Source organism: Dunckerocampus dactyliophorus, chromosome 7 (assembly GCF_027744805.1).
Source record: "Dunckerocampus dactyliophorus isolate RoL2022-P2 chromosome 7, RoL_Ddac_1.1, whole genome shotgun sequence".
Taxonomy (NCBI): domain Eukaryota; kingdom Metazoa; phylum Chordata; class Actinopteri; order Syngnathiformes; family Syngnathidae; genus Dunckerocampus; species Dunckerocampus dactyliophorus.
The window spans coordinates 27,247,271-27,269,680 of NC_072825.1; the positions used below are offsets into that span (position 1 = coordinate 27,247,271).

General features: G+C 42.8%; 1 protein-coding gene across 2 annotated transcripts; it reads left to right on the forward strand.

Moving 5' to 3' along the window:
- The first annotated feature begins 1,945 nt into the window (after positions 1-1,945).
- adar (adenosine deaminase RNA specific) lies at positions 1,946-22,185 on the forward strand. Of its 2 annotated transcripts, none has more exons than XM_054782644.1 (16): positions 1,946-2,047; positions 7,047-8,561; positions 8,653-8,948; positions 9,040-9,235; positions 11,313-11,515; positions 11,827-11,962; positions 12,119-12,351; positions 12,468-12,624; positions 14,752-14,920; positions 15,015-15,108; positions 15,174-15,290; positions 15,423-15,550; positions 15,812-15,994; positions 17,491-17,603; positions 17,874-18,001; positions 20,446-22,185. In XM_054782644.1, the coding sequence occupies exons 2-16, from the start codon at positions 7,158-7,160 to the stop codon at positions 20,771-20,773; spliced, it is 3,885 nt and encodes a 1,294-aa protein (XP_054638619.1). In that variant the 5' UTR covers positions 1,946-2,047; positions 7,047-7,157; the 3' UTR covers positions 20,774-22,185. The 2 variants fall into 2 exon arrangements, with proteins under 2 accessions (XP_054638619.1, XP_054638620.1); XM_054782645.1 differs by lacking the exon at positions 1,946-2,047 and adding an exon at positions 2,754-2,968.
- The last annotated feature ends 225 nt before the right edge of the window (positions 22,186-22,410 follow it).

Below are 22,410 nucleotides of genomic sequence, written 5' to 3' on the forward strand. Positions count from 1 at the left end.
TGACACCTACTGGATGTGTTGTGAAGTGTTAGAATCATCAGAATCCGCTTCATTGGCCAAGTATGCTTACACACAGGGAATTTGGCCTGGGTTAAATTAGCTCACACTGTACATATACACAGACACTAAATAAATGATTAAAAAGTAGGATTGAGATGTGCTAAAGGGATAATATAAAGACAGTGCCATTCAAGTAAGTGGGTGTGTGATTAATAAAATGGGATATCTGCATTTGTAAAAACCAAAGGTATTTCCTTTAAAAAAAAAACAGAATTTACATTCAAGTGATTTTTTTTTGGTTCAACTGTTGATCAGAGTGACGGCCTGGGGGCAGAACGTGTCTCTGTGCCTGGTTGTTTTGGCGTACAGTGCTCTGTCGCGCCTACCTGAGGGGAGGAGTTTGAACAGTTTGTGGAGTCAGGGTCTGGAGGGATGTTCCCTTCCCGCTTCCTGGCCCTGGACTGATGCAGGTCACATTTGGAGGGAAGGTCAGCTCCAATTATTTTTTCTGCAGACTTGATGGTCCTTTGTAGTCTGTTCCTGCCCTGTTTGGTTGCCGATCCAAATCAGACAGTGATGGAAGTGCACAGAACAGACCAAATGATTGCGGTGAAGAACTGGAGCTCCTGGGGCAGGTTGAACTTCCTGAGTTGTTGTAGGAAGTACAGTCCTCTGCTGGGGCTTTTTACGTACAGTGTCTATGTGGGAGGACCACTTCAGGTCCCGAGAGACTGTGGTTCCCAGAAACCTGAAGGTGTCCACATTAGACGCTGTGCTGTTGAGGATTCTGAGGAGGGGAGTGCAGGGGGGGTTTCTCCTGAAGTCTCCTGTCATCTCCACAGTCTTGAGTGGGTTCAGCTCCAGATGGTTCTGAGCACACCAGAGGACCAGCTGGTCCACCTCCCGTCTGTATGCAGACTCCTCGCTGTCCCGGATGAGACCAATGACTATTGTGTCATCTGAAAACTTCAGGAGTCTCACAGAAGGGTCCCCTGAGGTGCAGTCATTAGTGTACAGGGAGCACAGGAGAGAGAACACGCCCTTGGGAGTTGCCAATGCTGGTGGTCCGGGTGCTGGATGTGATGCCCCTCAGCCTCACCTGCTGACTCCTGTCAGTCAGGAAGCTGGTGATCCACTGTCAGGTGGAGGCTGGCACAGTGAGCTGGGAGAGCTTCTGGTGGAGGATGATTGTGTTGAACGCCGAGCTGTGAAATCCCTGGGGAGTCGAGGTGATGCAGGATGTAGTGCAGTCCCATGCTGACTGTATCATCCACTGACGTGTTTGCCCTGTAAGCAAACCGCAGCTGTCAAATATATTAGTGTCCCTGGTGGGAGACTTTATGTGCTGTCTAGATTTTGGTAGTTCGTAGGTGAGATTTCCTCTGCTAAAATCCCGAAGTGGTGTTTTTTCTACACGTCTGTTATCTGGTCAGCCAGATGTTGCAGTCTTTCCTTTATTTAGTACGAGGCTGTTTAAATTGTTCTGGAGGTCACATTTTCAGAAATACAAGCAAAGCTGGATATTCACTATTATTTTTTTCCGTTCTGGGTGGAAGCTGGGTTGCATTTTTTTTATTGAAATGCTGTGAATATAACTTCTTAGCATAATCAAAATGTTGCTTTACAAAATATCGAAGTGGCTCTTGCATCCTTTCATCTTTAAATACAGAGTAAAAACTGACCGAAACATTGTACTGGATAATGACAAACTACAACGAACCCACGATGATGATTTAATAAACAATAATGAGTTAGGAAGAAATTATTTCAACACTCAAAAAACATATAACGTAGATATTTATACATTCGTATTTTAGAATTATTTTTACTCAATGATTTTACTCAGAGCCAAATCGCATTTTGTGCCCCAAGAGTCCGATTTTCTTCTTCTCCAAACGCAAATAGTTCGTGTCGTCATCAATATGCGACGACGCTCTGTTGGTCGCTAAGTGATGGCGTCACAATTCACAACCATTCAGAGATTGTTTCCATCTCCGCAATACGGTTTTCTGAGGGTCCACGGAGAGAATAAACACCGTGAGCCAAGGTGAGCGATTAAACCACTTATTGTGTCTTTTAATCGTTTGAGAGGATGTGTTAAATATGCTCCGTGTAATGTAGTAAGCAAATGAATGGTTTGGGCGCCAGGGCGCTAGTTGGAAATGGTGCAGTGTCGGTGCAGTACGCGACCACCACAGAAGGGCGCTAGCGATGCTAGCTAACGTTAGCTACAATATGAACTTTGGCTGTTTTGGGTACTTTTAATTAGTCTTTACCGCTTTAAAATGCCACTTTGCTCAGTGCATACTTGTGCGTCTGAATACTAATATGGAGCCAGGTTTTGGTGAATTAAGACAGGGAAATGCTATACTCCTTTTTCTCATTCAAAGTCTATGTCGCTTGCGTTGCATGCGTTTTGCTGGCTTGGCTGCCGTCTTGAGTTGCATAGTTGGCATTTTCAAGACTCAAGTGTGTGCATTTTTCATTGTGTGATTTAAGTTGACACGGTGTGCTTTTGCTGTCAGGGGCAACGGGTAATTGAGCTCCATAACAAAACGTATGCCCTTTAAAAACATCGATACTCACGTTTTTATTAGCTAGACTATACTATTAGCCATACTTCATAAGAGAGTTAGTCATTTAACAGTATACCGCGGTTGTAGTTTTTGCAGAAATGATGATCTGCATCCGGACCGACAGGCGACAGCTACTGTTTTCCGGCCACGTGACACAAAATCGAAACCTAACCACCTCAGATATAAAATCGAAACTTTCTGTCTCGTGGACCTCTTTCTGTTGCCTGCTTGAATGTTTTCTGGTGGAAACAGTTTTTCCGTTCGACTTCTGAAGTACGCAGCTGCATCGGTCCAGGCGGGGATTTAACTCTTGTTATTTTCCACTCACCGACACCCATCTTGATTCTTTTGAGACGTTCAAATGCTCTTCATCGCAGCCTTTGCATCAAAAGGTGAGGTTCACATGAATTCCAGACATACTTCCTGGTCTCTAAAAAGAAGCAAAGTGAAACGTTAGCGCAATTATAAATACACATAAAATAAGGCATTTAACTTAATGAACGACTAGCTGGTTTCATTTTTAGTTTATTAATCAACAGTTTTATTTTTTAAATTTACATTGTGGATAGGAAAAAAACGTTTTCTTGGGTCTGACGGACTACATAACTGTGCTTTGTAAATAAATTTATCCATCCAAGATGATGTTGATTTACTGAAAAATGAGAGAAATAATTGAATTACTAAGACTATATGTACAGATCGAAATTTTAAGACCAATTGAAAAATTGTACGAATGTACATCTTGCACTGTTGGCTCTTAAGCAGTCTTCAAATGAAATGTCTTCAAAGACCTGGTCTACTGTTTTTTTTTTTTAAATATGTTTATTGTTATCATTTTTTTTTTCACATAAGGCATTTTAATATTTATTTCTGAGGCCTTTTTACACTTTTATTTAAGCAATGTTTGTTTATTTGTTGCTGTCTACCTTTAAAAAAAATATTTTTTCTACATTTTTAAGTTATTTTGATTTAATTTATTGTATGCAATTTTAAGTCATTTTTATTTTGCCACCTTATTTAAGTTTATATTTTTATTTTTTATAAGTTTTTATTCAAGTCCTTTATATTTGCATTTATTATATATTTTATGACATTTATTTTACTCATTCATGCATTCATATGTTATAGTTTGTACACTTTAAATTAAACCAGGCAAATGTTTTTTTTTTTTCAATTTTTGGAACAGTAGTACACATTACATGAAAAGTGCATTTTTGAGGAATTTGTTCAGGCATTTTGTCAAGGAAATGAGGTAGAAGAGCAGTAAAATATTGCTCAATTTTACTTCAAAAGAAGTCCAACATCAGTTGTATATCCATCCAGCCATCCATCCATCTTCTACTGCTTATCCGAGATCGGGTCGCGGAGGCAACAGCCTAAGCAGGGAGGCCCAGATTTTCCTCTCCCCGGCCACTTCGTCCAGCTCCTCCCGGCGGATCCCGAGGCATTCCCAGGCCAGTTGGGAAACATAGTCTCTCCAATGTGTCCTGGGTCTTCCCCGAGGCCTTCTACAAGTCGGACTTGCCCTGAACACCTCCCCAGGGAGGCGTCCTGGAGGCATCCTGACCAGATGCCCAAGCCACCTCATCTGGCTCCTCTCAATGCGGAGGAGTAGTGGTTCTACTCAGAGTCCCTCCTGGATGACAGTGCTTCTCACCTTATCTCTAAGGCCCAGTCATCCCAATCAGTTGTATATTACATATTTTAATATAATTTTTCACTTGCTGTGTGCGACCCACCCAGAATTGGTCCGCGAGCCACTTTTGGTTCCAGACCCACCAGTTGAGATTCACTGCTGTATATGACAGGACCGCTCTGTTTTTTTTCAATCATCTACAGCAAAACTGCGAGCCAATGATCCTCTATAATAATAAAATAGTTTCTCAATTTTTCATGCATAATTTTTTAAATATATAATTTCTTTTTACTCACTGTGTACTACTAAAACAAAGCATATTTGTAATGATCCACAATTAAAATAAACATGAAACTGATGATTCACTTCCATTATCTTTTACTAAATGGAAGGTTCCATCTACCAACATATCTCCCATTGCACAGAACCAGCAAAAAGTAAAGTGCACCAGTAGCAGCATGTATCAAATTAACAGAATCTGCCATTATTCACAAATAAATATAGACTTCTGAATTCTAACTAAAATCCTAAGCTTAGAATCTCGGACAAAATAATATTTTTGCTGTATAGCAAAGTTAAAAACAGCTTTCATACAAAATACAGATTTCTGTACCAGCGGCTCACATACAAGAATGATGCTTGCAGACGTCAGTATATTATGAATAACCAAAAAAACTAGGCTGCCCTTATTCACAATTGCGATGTCAGTGAAATAACGTTGTGATGGGGCGTTGTATCTGGGTTCCAAAGTGAGCAACAACACGAAGCCCTGCTTCTCAACAGCCAAATACAGCAATATAAGTTGCTATTGACTTTGTGATTCGCTTCACCTTTTCCGAGTTGGGTGGAAATTTTTTTATCACCTGCTCGGTGGTTCTCTGGTTGGCAGCAATTTCAACTGGCTGTTTTTCCTCCTGGTTCGGGTGGAAACGTACTATGTGGTTTGTCATATTTGTCGTATTCCCAAGATAGTTTAAGCTTGTATGACAAAACTTGCATATTGTCTAGCTCTTGTCCAGCTCATTTTTACCTTCAACTACGTGAAAGCCAAAGTGCTTCCAGTTGCTCGCTTTACATCTAGCGGATGCGGGCCTTTACGCTCAGCCATTCTGGTAGCGTCTTACAATTAGGTGCACCACCATAAACTGTGTGTGCAGCACTTCCGCTTTACGTCTTTTTGTTTCATTTTTTTTGTTTCGTCAGCATCGATTAACATTTATGAATCGATTAATAATCGTCAATGTCAGCATCGTGAGGAATCGATTATATTTCCCCGACCCCTAGTAAGTAGTTTTTTGTAAGTAACTATAATAATGAAATAAAATTTTATCTAAATGCATATGAATTCCGGAAATAAGGGCGTTTATTTTATTGAAAATCAGTAAGCCAAGAAAATTGTCACGCTGAGTCAAAGTTGGGCGCACCCAATCGCGTCGCTTGTGTTCAACGCTTCCATGATATTGTGTATGTGTTTTGTGTGCGAGGAGCAGTTGATTGTTTTTTCTTTTCGGATTAAAATGAAAAGGGAACCGCCCAGACTTTAATACATTGGCATTGAAGACATCCAACCCAGTAAAAACACACTTCGCCTGTCACACACACGTCATACCGCGTTATTATTGTACCGATTTATGAGTCACTATTCATTTTGTGGTTTTAGCTTGATGTAGTTAGTTTCTTTTGTACATCAGTGAATGACAGTAGGATTAGATTAGACTAAGACATCTGCCCGCCCCGGCAAAATCTTTGAAAGTTTCTACTGTGGCTGTCAGCGTTTTTTCTCATATCAGGGGTCAAAGATGAGTCGGCCCCAACCTGGTTTGGCCTCAGGCGTCTGGCTACATCAGCCCCAGTTACCGTTATGGTATACTCCATTAATGTGGCAGCATTCAGACATGCTCACATCATTGTGACAGGTCAGGGATGCTGACTGGAAGAAACCTGACTCAGTATTTGGTGTTTTGTTGTTGTCAGACATTATTGACACTTGAAGCTGAATCAGTCTTCTACCACAGAGCAATGAAGTCCAGTGCAATCTGTAATTTTGTTGTATGTCATGGCCCAGTGACAGTAAAGCTTTTGTACACATGCAAATCTTTCTTCCGGTGGCTAAATGGGTGCATTTTGTTTGTAACTGTCCTTGAATTTGAAGCTTATTTTGCGCCGAACAGGAAGTCACTGTGTACATGTTTTAATGCTGTGTAACTAGACAGTAGTTATTTCGGGGATATGCCAGGATACATACAGTCATGGGATATTCACATTGTTTCACATTGGCTGTACATGTGATGGAGGTGAAGTTGTCCAATTTCCACTCAACATGTTTTTCAAATGCCTTTTCATAGGCCGGTGTCCCTCTTTGCCCGCAACACTGTCTCACATTACAGCGCCAGAGTCACATCCATCAAAAAAAAATGTAAGGCTCGAAATAAAACGGAATAGTCACAAGAAGACCTTAAATTATTCATCGTCGTCCTTTTACCCTGGGATTCAGTTTCAATGTGCCTTCGACTGGGAGACAGTATGTCACCTTGCAATATCCTTGTTGCCTGACCAGGTTATAGTTCTAAAGAAAGCATCCCCGGTGTTGATTTTCATTCCCCCCCCATAGTCCTGGTAAAAGTTTATAGATCACTGGGTAGGAATTTGTCCTGGTAAAGAAACATCTTCTAATGTTGTATTTGGTACACAGCTTCATCCAGAGACACTTGATCATGTCATGTTGAAGGGTTGCCAGCAACTGGAGTTACTTTCTTTGACACTCCTCACTGCTTAGATTTTTTTTAACATCTGTTTCTAACGTTCTCCTGCGATTGTCATTCTTTGTATTCCAGGTGCTCTATCCTGGCCTGACTTGGCATCAGGCTTTACTGTTGGTGGATGCATGTTCAGATAGAAGCTGAATAGCCAGCTGTCTGGACCCCTTCTTTCTTCACCCCTGCGCTATGAGCAGAGGTAGAGGAGGGCCTTACAAAGAACAGTCCCACCGGCACCCACCACTCCATCTCCAGCAAAGGGAGCGTCATGAACAATCTGGCCCATCTGCCTCCTTTCTGAGAAGCGGCCCCCAGCCCCAGGAGCCATTCCCAAGTTACTACTCATCTCCTCTTATCCCCTCTGCTCTGCCCATACCGAGCCCCACTAACACGCTTCCTAAACCTGCCAACTTCACCTCACATCCTCCAAGTTGTGATCCCCACCCTGCCCCTGATTCCTTTCGCAATCTGCAGGTCCAGTTTCTGAGAGGACAGAGAACCGAGGCACCGCAGTTCAAAGTTGATTCCTCCTACTACCAGCAGCCGTCCAGTTACAGTAGACATCCACAGTCATACCGGGGTAGAGGGTGTTACAGCCAGGACCAGAGTATTGCATGGCCACCCAATAAAAGACACCCACCAACCAGGCGCTTGACTCAAAACCCGGTGCAAAGTAGATGCCGCAGCTCCTACTGTGAATGGAGCGTACCAGATAGCAATTTTTGCACCAGTTTTCAGAGCTTGTCACTCTACCAGAGTAGGACCAACAGCAAAGACCACAAGCTGAGCTTCAGTAAAGGTTACATCACTCTCACACCAGAAATCCAAGACCAAGTCCACCAGGCTTTGACTGCTCTAAAACAAAGTGAGAGTATCTCTGCAAAGTTGTTGGGCAAAAAACTACATCTTCCCAGAAAGATAATCAACCAGGCTCTCTACGCTTTGGAACGTTCACAGAAAGCCTCCAAGCAAGGACTCTCACCTCCATGGTGGACTTTATACAAAGAAGCTGTCAGTAGCGAGCAACAGCAAAACCCCCAAACCCCCAAAGTGAAGTTAGAAATCAAAACAGAAACTTTAGACGAGAGAGGACAGGTAGAAAAAAACAACACTGCTATTGACATCAGCTCTTTCTTCTCTTCTTCTGAGTCTTCTGTCTTGGAAGAAAGCCAGCCGCAGGAGAAACGACACCCGAGCCCCAGCACTACCCCTGATCCACCTAAACCTTCAACCATGGCAGATCAGAAGGAGCGTGTTCTGCAGCACCTCCTGGATTTAGGGGAGGTGACTTCGCTCGTGCTTGCCAAAAACATGGGTCTGAAGAACTCCATGCAGGTCAATTCAACCCTCTACGACCTGGAGAAAAAAGGCGATGTCGTGAAGAACAGCGAAGTCAATCCCCCAACCTGGGAGCTCTCAACCCACCGCAGAGAGAGGATGAGAAGGAGCCTCAAAGCCGCCAAGAGCAGCCAGGTGGAGGAAGTTGCTCATGAGGTGAAGATGGAGGAGTCTCTCTTACTGCCTGAACCAATAATAGCAGACCTGGAGCCACTGCCATTTGACGAAAGTTGGATACCAAAGCATACTGAAGCGGTAGGTACCAATTACCTTCGTCTTTACCAAAGTCTGCTTACCTTTTTGATTTGTTTGAATATAATATGGGGTGTGTCCTGCCACCGTTCAGCCACCTTCCTTAAATGCAAACCAGAGTGCAGAGACCAGCGAAGGACAGTGGGCCTCCGACGATATCCCAGAATTCCTAAATGCCATCCGCAAATCGACAGACGCAGAGACAGCGGCCAACCCGATAGGAACCGTCGCTGTGTCTCTGGCTGCCCCACCGGCGCAGAACCTTTGGGCTAAATTGCAAGAGGTTCGGCTGAAGAACCCTGTGAGCGGCCTGATGGAGTACGCCCAATATCTTGGCCACAGCTGTGAGTTTCTACTACTTGACCAGTCAGGACCCTCCCATGATCCAAGGTTTGTCCCTCAATTTGGTACTGCGAACTTGCACTTGGAGGCAAATTGTTTCACTTGAGAAGTCCTAAATCTCAAAGTGCTTCTCTTGCAGATTCCGCATGCAGGTAATGCTTAATGGGAGACTGTTCCCAGTAGCGGAAGCGTCCACAAAAAAGGTGGCGAAGAAAGATGCAGCTGCCGCCACCTTGCTGATTCTTTTCGGAGAGATGCAGGGAGGTGCAAGTACAGGGAGCGAGGGAAGTACTGCCGGTATGGACCAAACCAAAATGGGCATACTTTCAGACTCTGTAAGTGTGCAGATTTATGGTCTTTTTTTAAAATTGTACAGTCATGGCCAAAAGTTTTGAAAATGACACAAATTTTCCTTTTCACAAAGTCTGCTGCTTCAGTTTTTAAGATGGTAATGTTCGCCAGAATGTTTTGAATAGTGATAAGATGAATGACAATTAATTGCAAAGTCCCTCTTTGTCATGAAAATGGGGGGGGGCTTGAAATCTTTGTTTTTCCTCTGTTAACCAAGTTTACTGCAAGGAAACACATGCAGTCATCATTGCTTTGCGCAAAAAGGACTTCACAGGTAGGGTTGAGCATCATTTGAATTTGAGCAATTCTAATTCCTTGTTTTCATTGCAGTTCTTTTCAGTGGTAAGGTCATAAAACTTTGCATGGCTCAAATGAGGGCGCTAACCAAAGTTCTTGGGTGAAATGTCTGAGTATCTCGATAATTTTTAAAAATTATATGAACTTTTTATCATTTACCATAATTTCTGGTATATAAGCCACACCCACTAAATTTAGAGTAAAAGAAAAGATTTGTACATATGTAAGCCACACCAGGTTATAAGCCGCAGGTGTCCACATCATAAAATAGGATATTATGGCACGCACAAGTCAGTGAGAGAGACGTAGCTCTTGGCAGGAACCAAACATAAGCTACACGGGAAATCATAATCAGCTTGTCAACCCAATGGAAATAGCAGGTCATTACTCAACGTAACAGTCTGACTCACTGTGTCATAAAAAAAAAATCATCACACAGCAGCTTAACATGCAACAGGTAGGTAACAAATATACAAGACAACTACCAATATGAGTCATCATTTACTTTGTTTTGCTGGGAAGCAGTGGGTAGACTTCCCTAAAATGGAAGTAGACTTCCTGCTAGACACAGACTCAAACGTAGAAGTAGACTCAAATGTTGCTGTTAATGATGTTTACATTTTCTAATAGATTCTTCTCCACCAGTCTTTGTGTGAGCTGCTGTCTGCCAATTGCTAGTAATTTTAAACGACAAACTGTCATGTTCTGCAGGAGCTGCTCTGCTGCCGCCTGTCTGCTCTCTCGTGCAGTGCGCTGCTGGTCCAGCCGGCAGGGCAGAGCCACCTGCGCACACTAGACAATGGAAATAGATTTCCTGCTTCCCAGCAAGGCAAACAATGATGGGAAGCAGTTAACATAGTTATTAGTCTCCACTCGTATTGGTACTTGTCTTGTATATTTACCTACCTGTTGTGTGTTTAGTTGCTGTGTGATGATTATAGCTTTGTCTTTTGTGACACAGTGAGTTAGACTGTTCTGGTGAGGAATGACCTCCTGTGATTTCCGATGGTTTGTTGAGCTCATTTTGAGTTCCTTATAGCTCATGACTGGTTCCTGCCAAATGAGGAGCTACCCCTTTCTCACTGACCCGTGAGCGACACAATATTTAAAGTTCAGAAGTATATGCGATGTCACGAGTTTAGAACATGACCACATATTAGTCGCACCGCTGTATAAGCCGCAGGGTGAAAAGTTTTTTTTTAAATTTTAATGGAGCGGCTTATACACCGGAAATTGTGGTACTTTACTATGAATTTCTCACGGGGCTATTTTCAACCAGTTTATAAATATCAAGCCATTGAACATACAGTAAATGCTTTGAAGTCTCTTTTCACAGGAGTATGTGTTCACAACTTCATTTTTGTTTTTGAAAACCTCATGAAAAAACAATTACCCATATTCTGTAGTTTATGTGTTGGAGAGTGTCTTCTAAATGCAGAATAGGCAAAGTGTAACTTAACCATGTAACAAAGTACGGTGACTTAAGTAACACCTAACGCGGTGGCTTGTCGGTAGGGTTAGGCATCGAGCATCGATGAGAAACGGGAATAACATTCCATTCCATCCATGAACAGTTTGTTGACAAACAATGCCTTTTCCGAAGGCGAAAGTGATAACTAAGTGGCTTGTGGAACAACATCGTAACATCTGACAAAAAGATCTAAAAACACTGGAGCAGCAAACTTTGTGGAAACCAACACTTTTGTCTGTCAAAACTGTATAAACAAATAAAATCGATCAAATTAATTTTGTCTTCTACACCAGGGTCCCATTGAAGGCTCTGGGGGGATTTTTGGGGCCGGTAGTGTGGAAGTGATGGGCATGGCCGAGGGGTCCCGCCAGCCTCTGTCCCGTTCTCTGCCTGGGGGGAAGAATCCGGTGTCGGTCCTGATGGAATACAGCCAACGCAGCGGGAACCCCATTGAATTTATCATCACTGGCCAAGTCGGCCCACCACATGACCCGAGGTATGGACTATTTACCCTGTCTGAGACAACGCCTTCTCACAGTCAGCTGACTAGAACACACAGCAAACTTGTGTTTTGCCTTATTTGCCACAAACCATCTGTCTTGACCGGACCGCCAGCTTCAACAGTGATGCCTCCTGTCTCACCTAAACAATAATCCTAATTGTACACTTCAAGGGACAGTTTAACTTGAGTGCTTGCGGCATGCGTGTACAAATACATCCAGTAATCCCATGCAGTTTGACGTCAGACATAAAATACAATTTTCCCGGTCTTGCTTTCTTAACACGTGGCATGCATGTTCTCGTCAGGTTCATGTACAGAGTGAAAGTTGGAGAGACGACATTTGCAGAGGCCTCAGCCCCAAGCAAAAAGGCAGCGCGCCAGCTGGCAGCAGAGGAGGCCGTCAAAGAATTAATGGCTGATGGGAGGCTGCAGCTCAACAAGGTAAGGAGCTACAAGATGAGTAGAATTAGACATTTATTGCCTTCCTTCCCTTCTTCAAATAAATATATATATATATATATATATATAATTTTATTTAAATATATATACATATATATTATATATCTTACAGTATATCCTTTGCCATCCTCTGTCTAGCCCCAGTTGCCTCTCGGCTCCAACAGCGATAGCGATAATTGCGGGACGACTTGCCCCTCTTTGCCACCCCTGACGGCTGATGAGCTGCGAGCAGCTCATGAGGCGGGGGTCGGGGATCTTATCAACCACCTGAACAACAATGCGGTTTCGGGCCTTCTGGAGTACGCCCGGGCCAGAGGATTTGCTGCCGAGATCCGTCTGGTGGGCCAGTCTGGGTCTGCACACGAGCCTAAGTATGTCTCAGCGATCATGGAGATGTCTTTTCCTTTCAATTCCTGAATTCAGCATGTCATTCAATGAAAAGACTAAGAATACAGAAATGGAAGTCCTCATTTCATTTCCTGTGCAGGTTCACCTACCAGGCCAAGCTGGGTGGACGCTGGTTCCCTGCGGTGTGCGCGTCCAATAAGAAGCAGGGCAAACAGGAAGCTGCCGACGCTGCCCTACGCGTTTTGATTGGAGAGGCGGAGAGGGCTGCCCGGACTGGGGAGCTGATCCCTGCTGAGGTATTAAGCTATTTTTCTTTTTGTATTGTTAGTCTTCTTCTATCATCATTTGGGGCTAATGCAGTGTGTAGTACAACATAAAATACAGAATTGCCTCAAATAGTGGCCTCGGAGCTAATAAAAGCTGCACCTCAATGAATTCCTGTGTGGGCTCCTACTAAAAAAAATAAATAAAATAGTTGATATTTCCACTAGGTTGTTATAATTACCTTTACTATGGTAACTGTGTGTCGACCAGTACAGGGTATACCCTGCCTCTCGCCCGAAGTCAGCTGGGATAGGCTCCAGCATACCCATGACCCTAGTGAAGATAAGCGGGATAGAAGATGGATGGATGGACGATAACTGTCTGCGTGCGTGCGTGTCTGTGTGTGTGTGTGTGTGTGTGTGTGTGTGTGTGTGTGTGTGTGTGTGTGTGTGTCCTCATGTGTGCGTGCGCCGTTGACACCATTACCACAACACACATAGCCTGCAGATGTGGCATCTGTAAAGCTGGTGTTTGTGGTACAGCAGCAGGGTGAGACAGATACATAGTTGTACAATCTTTATCAGGACAAAAACATGGGTGCAAGGATGTGTGCGTGTTCTCAGAGTCCATAGCCAGGGGAATGCATGCTGGAGAGATTTGTTTTGGAGGAGAAGGCCTCTAGCCTCGGATATTTAATCATAATATTCTGCATAGTAGGAGTGTCACGTTACACACACACACACACACACACACAGCTCATGAGACGAGACATTGCACAATATTGGGCTCACAAGGACGAGACAATGTTTTAACATTCCCTTTTAAGAAAACTAGAATGACGACTTTATACACTTCCATATTATTCATATTATCATTCACAGTAGCCAGGCCATACTGTAGTTCACAATCTGATTGGCTTCAGGCTACCCTGTGCCGGCGATACAGCTTTTCTCTTAAATGAGAAATATTGTCACGTTTTACTCTCTGGTCACCATTGTAATGACATGGGATGGGTTCAGAAAAATGAAAAAAAATAAGTGTTTGTACATTGCATGTGAAAACGTAACAAAAGAATAGAACAAGAAAATATATGGGACCCAGGCATATTCAAAGCCTGACACATGCCACCCTCACTGGGAAACAAATCTAGAACCATTTCATGTTTGAGAGTTACTTCCCGGTGGTTACGAGCAGCTCAATTGGGTGCATGAATTTCTTGAGGGTTAACAGTCATAAAGGTGTATAAGTCCTCTGTAATGTTGTCAATGTGGTCTGCCAGTAACGGCTTCAAATCATATATTAACTATGTGTTAAGATCGAATTGTTATATACAGGTTTCCCTTCAGAGTCCCACTGCAACTACGGTATGGTGCATTCAAAGACCGCCGAACAAAGTGCTAAATCTCAAAGACAAAACATTATCTGTGAAGCATAAAGATGTAAACATGTCAAAACTGTGGCCTGTATGCTGTATGTTGTATTATTATTCATTTATTCAATTTCCTATGCTGCTTGTAGCAGTTATGCTGGAGCCTATTGTATGTTGGAGCCTATCCCAGCTGACTTTGGGTCGCCAGCCAATCGCAGTCACTGTAATAATACACACTTATAAGTTATTGCCAGCTTAGCGTGAATGAGACTTTTCTGCGGAAAAAACAGCCTATTTTCGAAGAAAACTTTTTTTTTTAAACAAAAATCCATGAATTGGCCGGGCTGTGAATGCTCAATCATGAAAGTGCAATCTACTATGTAAGGTTTTTTTTTCTGAATATATTTAAAAAGCTGAAAACGTAAAAATGCTTTTGTACGATTATTAATCTCTTTTCTAGTAATCATGGTAGCACCAGGAAAGGCCTGGTATTTACTTTAGTTGAGTACATTTCCTCTCCAGTGACTAGTGGAGTGGTATTTTTATACGAAAGCAACCATTGAGCTGCATGCAAGGAAAAGAACTGTCTCACAGTTAGTGTGTTGTTTTTCAAATATTGATAAATATTTTAATACACATCAAAGGTTTGTCACTTTATTTATTTTTTATTTTTTTACAACAAATCAACTGAATTGCTTAGTGGCCCATAAATTACAATGAAACTCTTTTAAACACCTTCTATGACAGATGTATACTTCGTAATCCTCTTTTGCTTGCCCTCTGTCCGTAGCTTCCTGTGAGCGGCAGCACGTTGCACGACCAGATCGCCATGCTCAGCCACCAGCGTTTCAACGCCTTGACCACACGCATCCAGCACAGCCTCCTGGGACGCAAGATCCTGGCCACCATCGTCATGAGGAGGGGGGAAGGCCTGGGAACTGTCGTTAGCCTGGGAACCGGTGTGTCTTTGATGGACATTTTACAGTGTGCTCCGTCACATCATATCGTGTGATGTGTAACGTTTGCCTTTGGTATTTATTTCTTAAATTTCAGGCAATCGCTGTGTGAAAGGGGAGGAGCTGAGCCTTAAAGGGGAGACTGTAAATGACGGCCATGCTGAAATCATCTCCAGAAGGGGATTTATCAGGTAGAAATTGATCATTTTGGTTTACGTCCCATGTGCAGTACATACCTCACTCCTACTGTTCTTAGGTTTCTGTACAGTGAGTTGATGAAGCACTGTGATGGTACGGACAACACTATATTTGAGACGGCGGAAGACAACAAACTGCGGGTCAAATCTGACATCACCTTCCACCTTTACATTAGGTGGGAATGATATTTCCCCTCGACTGCTTCCACCCTGTCAGATGCATCAATGCTTGGATGATCAAGCCCTCCTGCTTGGTGTGTCTGGCCTGTCAAAACCTCACCGGTCTTTTCTTTCCATCTCGTTTGAAGCACGGCACCTTGTGGGGATGGCGCTCTGTTTGACAAGTCGTGCAGCGAGACGGGGGACGAGGCGTCCGGTCACCAGCCTCTATTCGAGAATGCCAAGCAGGGCAAGCTGCGCACCAAGGTGGAGAACGGTAAGGCTCAAAACACATGAATGAGATTTTAATGCACCCGCTATCCTTCAATACTCTTGTGACCTCTCTCTCTCCCTCTCCCTCTCCCTCTCCCTCTCCCTCTCTCTCTCTCTCTCTCTCTCTCTTTCTCTCTTTCTCTCTCTCTTTCTCTCTCCCTCTCCGTCTCCCTCTCTCTCTTTCTCTCTCTCTCTCTCTCTCTCTCTCTCTCTCTCTCTCTCTCTCTGTGTGTGCGTGTGTGTGCGTGTGTGCTGTGGTTATCAGGCGAGGGCACCATCCCAGTAGAATCCAGCGCCATTGTACCCACCTGGGATGGTATCCAGCATGGGGAGAGGCTACGCACCATGAGCTGCAGTGATAAGATCCTGCGCTGGAACGTGTTGGGCCTGCAGGGGGCGCTGCTCACTCACTTTCTGCATCCCATCTACCTGAAATCCATCACACTAGGTAAACCATTTTGTTTCGTCTACTCTCAATGTATCTGTACATAAGTTGTTTTTATTGTTTTTTTTTTTTAAATTAACATACGCTCATTGGCCACAATATAAAGCATGCATGTACCAAGCTGCATCAAAGATTTTGCCTTCACAGATGATAATAAAGCCCAGGTTTTGTTAGTTAATATTTTTATTTTTGTGATTGTAGCTTGCAGGGAGTTATAAATGCACTCTATTACACTGAGAGCAAAATGCCGCTCCTCATGTGGTTAACTAACAAGGTCATCAAACTGGAAATTGGTACGCATATTTAGTATGATGCAGTCCAGCTCTACATATTGTTAAATCAGTCTGTCTGACGGTTTCATTTGCAGCTGAGCATTTGAATTTCACATACAACTCTTTTGTTATACAGTGGAACACGTTTATGTCTGCTTGACCAGAGATATAAAGCGAACGTGTGATGATAATGGGCAGTTTGTTGATGCAGTTTACCTCCATTTGTGCATATTTTTTGTTCGATTTCTATGGCTGCAACTAACAATTATTTTAATAACCGATCAATCGGTCAAGTATTTTTTTTGATTTATCGATGATCTGAGTTTTAAATAAACACATTTTTAATTTCCACCTCTTTATTCAGCATATGCACATTCTGTATAGCATCATCTTTACCTGTGGAAGCTAAACATTTTCTTTAGAAGCCGTCTGTTCAGGTTGTTTTGATTTGCATTTTCCTTGCATGCAAGTTTTGTTTAAATTGTACTTGTCATTATTCTCAAAGAACTTGTCTTGTCTTTTGTCGATTTTGAAGCCAGAAGACGTTTTCCCCTTGACACTACCAGTCAAAGTTGATGTGGTAGAATCCAGGTGAATACTGCCATGCTTTTGTGTTGAAGCTGACTTTGCACTGAACAGGAAGTCACTGTGTGCAACGAAACATTAATAGCAATCATTAATTATGACGTTAACCAATATACTATAACACATGTCGACATAAAGACACCCTTTTTTCTTAAAAATGACCTCTTTTGGGTCTCAAATGTTATGCTGACAAAGTCAACTTAAGCTTTTTTTTTTACTTTTTAGTAATAAGAAGAACAAAGTGGACCGGGGCTTCATAAGTTGGTCAACATAGACGGTTAAGCGGGACCAACTAATGCAGTTTCTACTGTACATGATGTACGCAACATAAGGGAACACACACTCTCAGTAGTCCGTGTGGTACAGTATGAGTGCTCTGGTACAAACCCGCTTCCTGTCTTAGAACTATAATATAGTAACTCCAAATAAGCCACAGTGTCAGGAAGATTGCAGGAATTCTGTGTTGTATAATGTAAATATGGCACATTTAATTGGCTAGAAGCGTGAATGCTGTAGAGCAGTGTAAGTGCGGGGGGGTGAATCGGCACTGTCCCAATGTGAATGGGCCTTAAGATTCTTTTTATTTTTCTTCGTCAAACGGTCCTTATGTTGTATCCTTTCTTTTGGGCTGTTATCTGTCAGGGTATCTGTACAGCCACGGTCACCTAACCAGAGCTGTGTGCTGCAGGCTGGCGAGAGATGGCCAAGCGTTCAACCAAAGTCTCCCTCCTCCCTTCCAGCTAAACCACCCTGAGGTAAGAGCACTGTCGTAAATCACTTTGTGGTTCTTCTCGCTGTTTGAATCCCTCTGGCCTTTCTTTTTTTTTCTTCTTCTTCACTGAAACAAGCTTATTGATCGGTGACCAGCAAACAAGCAGGCCACTCCCTTTTACTATGGGGAGAAATCTCAGCACAGCACTCATTTCTACAGACACGTGTATTACACAACTGAATTAGTATGCTGCTATTGCTGACTCACCCATCCAACAACCTTCCCTTCTTTACCTCGCCTGGTTGCACTGTAGGTGGGCCGAGTCAGCGTGTACGACTCCACGCGCCACACAGGCAAAACTAAGGAGTCCAGTGTGAACTGGAGCCTTCCGGACCAGACGTGTGTGGAGGTTCTGGACGGGACCAAAGGCAAACTAGATGGGTATGTCACAAAACAAACTATCATTGTTGCCATTACCAATACCGTGGAACTTCTAAAGTCAGATGTCCTTAAAGGTACAATTCAGTCAAAGCAAGCTTGTTGCTTTGTCTTTGCATTTTTTGCCTGCAATGCCACCACAGAAGACTATTAATTATATACAGTATAAAAGTGCAATAAAAACCATGGAACTGTTCCATGGTCTATCCTGGCTGCTCAGTACAATATTTTTGATGTCCGTCTCAATAACGTTAAGAGACTCGTCCCCCAAGCATACGCAGTAATCCTCCCTCTATATGTACAGTACATCGTTAAGAGTTCATATTGAAAACATGTATTGTTTTTTTTAAGTTTAAGTTTTTAAGAGCTTAACTTATTTTTAGTCTTACACGACACTTAACTCATCCAATACCAAAGACGTATTCATATGTTTTTCTGAACCCCAACGCCTGACCACAAAGACGTATTTATATGTCTTTTATGGTTACGTTTTTTGCACAAGAGCAAAAAGAGGCAATGACGCAAGTGCACGCTAAAGGATGTCACTGTTAGAGCAGTTTCAAGCTATAAAAACGGCCACAAGGTGGCAAAAGTGCATTTTATAAGAGTTCGGCATGGATCTTTTGCATGTTAATACACATTCGACAGCAAGGAGGAAGTGAGAGCGTGGAGGCGTGCAGAAGGTTACGCATTGTAGAGAAATTTTAACGTTCAGTTCCAAATGTGAAAATTGTAAATAGTTCATGGTGTTATATTTGTAAATAAATTATTTTGTTGGAAAACAACCCTTTTTGTGTTGTTTATGTTGGTATAATTTGTATAGATATTTGAGCTGTCATCGTTCCACATGCCATTCTTACTCACGGTGTCTTTAAAGAAAGAGCTTTAAAAAAACATCACACAGCAAAGTAATAGGTAGACAACAACAGACACTGCCAACGAATAATGCTGAATAACCGGCAACTATGTGAGCCTTAAACGTGTAACTTAGCAGCCATTTACAACAACAGTACAGCAAAGCACGCTGCAAAACAGGAAGTGCCGTTGTCAAAACCGCACACGGAGACACCGCATCGAGTGCTGAGCCTTACGTCAATGTCGCCGCCATATTGGATGTGGCAAGGCTGCGCTGTAAGTGAATACAAATAAATGTACTTATTTTCATAAAGCGCCTTTCTACAAAGAAATTTTTGTCAATCCCTCTCGTTAATACATTCACCCATGCACTAATATACGGTATTTGGGAAACAGTTAGGCACCAAAAACAATGTATTTGATCTTCTCAGATGGCTAAGATAACAACTATATTGATGCAACACAGTAGTAATTCACATTACATCAGCTATAGAGCACAAAGTACAGCCGAAAAACCATACTGTACACTGTGTGTGTCTGTGTGTGTATCTATATATATCTGTAAAAATGGAAAGAATTTATATTGTGCACTGTTGGATCTTAACGAGGTTCTAAGCAGAGCTTCCAAATGGAAATAGAAGGAATGGGAGTGAGAAAAAATAAAAATTAGAAGAAAAAGGACTCAGTAAAGAGTAGCTGCACCATGCTTGTTAAACACATGAAAAATGGGTTTGTGCATGCTTGATGCCAGTGTTTCCAGGAGGCTGGTGGGAATGTTGCTAAAGGTGGTGAAGTTGGCTTCACACAGGGCATCCACTGTCTGGAACTGATGTCTATTTTTGTAACCCTTCCCATCCATCTCCAAATGTTCTCAATTGGATTTAGATTAGGAGAACATGCAGGATGGTCCAAAAGAGTTAGCTTCTTCCTCTGGGGAAATTGTGAAGTGCAGCGTTGTCCTGTTGAAAAAGCCAGTCATTACCACACAGACGAGGGCCTTCAGTCATGAGGGTTGCTTCCTGCAACATCTCCACATAGCCAGTTGCCGTTTGACGCCCCTGCACAACTTGAAGCTCCATTGTTCTTCTTCACTTTAATGCTTGTTTGCAATAAATTGTTACCTCAAAACATTTTCTGTCTCGCTTCCAACTCTTATTTTTTTCTTCTTCTTTTTTTCTTCATTTTGAAGCTCTGCTTAAACCTCCTTAAACTCAGAAATACAAAATGTAAATTCTTGCAATTTTTCAACTGGTCTCAAGAGTGTATATACATAGATAGTAGTTTTATTAGATAGTAACTTTAATGAGTAGTTTTAAAGCAATAACATAAGATTAAAAAATTAGAGAGTTGGAATATCGGCTATCGGCGAAAAAGCCAATATCGGACATCTAATGACAACTTTAAAATAGTTTGACTTTGTTCTTGTTCCATTTTTGCAGGGTTTTTTTGTTGTTTGTTTGTGTTCTTGTGAAATTCTATTTTTAGAAACACCCTTGTGTTAGCGGTTCCTATGTATTGGTAAAAACACACCCCAGGCACTTGTTGTTTTTTTTTAACATGCTTCAACAGAGCTCCAAATGTCTTCCCTGCAGGAACAAGCTGGCCGTGTCCCGCGTGTCCAAGTCCAACCTCTTCTGTCTGTTCCGCTCGCTGTGCCAGCGGTGCGGCCGCACAGACCTCCTCTCCATGCCCTCCTACTCTCAGGCCAAGATGGCGGCCACATCATTCCAGCTAGCAAAGCAGCAGTTCTTCCAAGCGCTCGGTGACCACGGCTACGGAGCGTGGATTGGCAAACCGCTGGAGGAGAAGAGCTTTGAGGTGGGGGAGTGGACAGGGGGCGTCGGAGGCAGCGGCGGCTCCGTCCCGTTCGGCAGCAATGGGAACGGAGGAGCGATGGAATACAACCAGGCGGAGGCGTAGCGTGATGCAGCCACGAAATACGGGCGTGAGGCCGCTTGAGAAGGGGGAGGGAGGTGGATTTAAAATGAAACAAACATACACACACAAAACCAATAGGACAATCAAACAGCACTTTGCCAATGGCCACTAATGTGTCATCTGATGGCTAAAGGTTACAGACGGAGCAGGAAGATGAGATGACGGGAAGCCTGAAGCCTGAAGCCTGAAGGATAAGAGGGCTTGAAAATAGCAACAAAGCCAGAGAAGAGTTAGTCGGGTCGTGTTAGCTTGTACAGACGCCCGTTGTTTTTCCTCCTCCCTCATTTTGCAGAGCCGGCAGGTTTCCTAATTAAATGTCACATGATATGCCACTGGGGCAGCGTTCCTGCTGTCCAGCTTTACTTTATACGTCGTAAGGAAACCTGCATCAATGTCCGCCACGCACCTCTTTTCTGATCCAAACCAGCTGCGTGCAAATGTACCACATCCATCCACATGTGGTTGCCATGGTTACCATTAGCACAGCATAGGTCCGTGCACCTCTTTGATCAGTCCTATGCTTTTATATACACATACAAGAACGATGATGTCATGGCCTCTGGGCTGCACAGTACTTCTTTTCTTGAGGATGTAAAGTCTGCCAGGTTGCCACAACTACTTCGCGCGTCCTTATATGGCCATTCCATGGTTGTGGCGTTTGGGTTCAAGTGATCAGTTGTTTGCAGTGATTTTTTTTTTTGATGATACTATATGCAAGAAGTCAACGCACAAGTGGGATAAAAAACAAAACAAAAAGAAAAGCAGAATGAAGTCAAAAGCAGCCCAAATATTACATGATTCCATCCAGGAAAATAAATATCGTCCTTGGTGGCACACAATTTTGATGTTCTTTTATTTTTGGTTTTTATGGCGTTTAGCTCCCACGCGGCCACTTGAGGCCTCCAGAAAGCTCTTAAAAATCTAGCCTACATTTATTTCATTTATTCTGAATTGATTTTAAGTTACAGCTCAACAAAGTGAATCACAACATGTTTTTATTGTGTGCTTGCATCCTTTTAAAAGGTTGCAACCTGCTGGTTCATGCCAGTGTGAAATGTTTTTTTTTTTTAATCTTCTAATTAACATTTAGTTTTGTTTTGAAGAGGGCTGCGGTTTTATTTAAAAGGATCTCTGGACGCCCCTGTTAGCAATATGTTAGACACTGTGTGTGTGTGGGGGAGGGTGGGGGTGTGTGTGTGCGCGCATGCGTGCTTGTGTGTGTGTAGGTTATTGTTGATAGAACCGTAGTGAAAATGTTTTTGTTTTGTTTTTTTTTTACAAATAAAGATTGGAAGTTCAAAAAGAATAAATGAACCATGTACCACTGGAATGTTTACTCTCATCGGTCATTCAGAATTGATGCATCATCTGCTTCTGAACCCTGGAGGGTGCTGGCGGGGGGGTTGGCTGAATAATAGAGGATGGGTTGGGGTGTGCACTTATTTATTGTGTCAAAGCCGCCCTATGCTTGGGCGTCATCACTTCCCTGCAGAAAAATGACGAGCTTAAAATGGGGTCAGAAAACTTAGAAATGAAAGTCACGCAGACCATGTGACATCAGGCCTGATGTTTATGATGCATTTTGAGGGTGTTCTTGCGTGGTTAAGTATTTTACTACA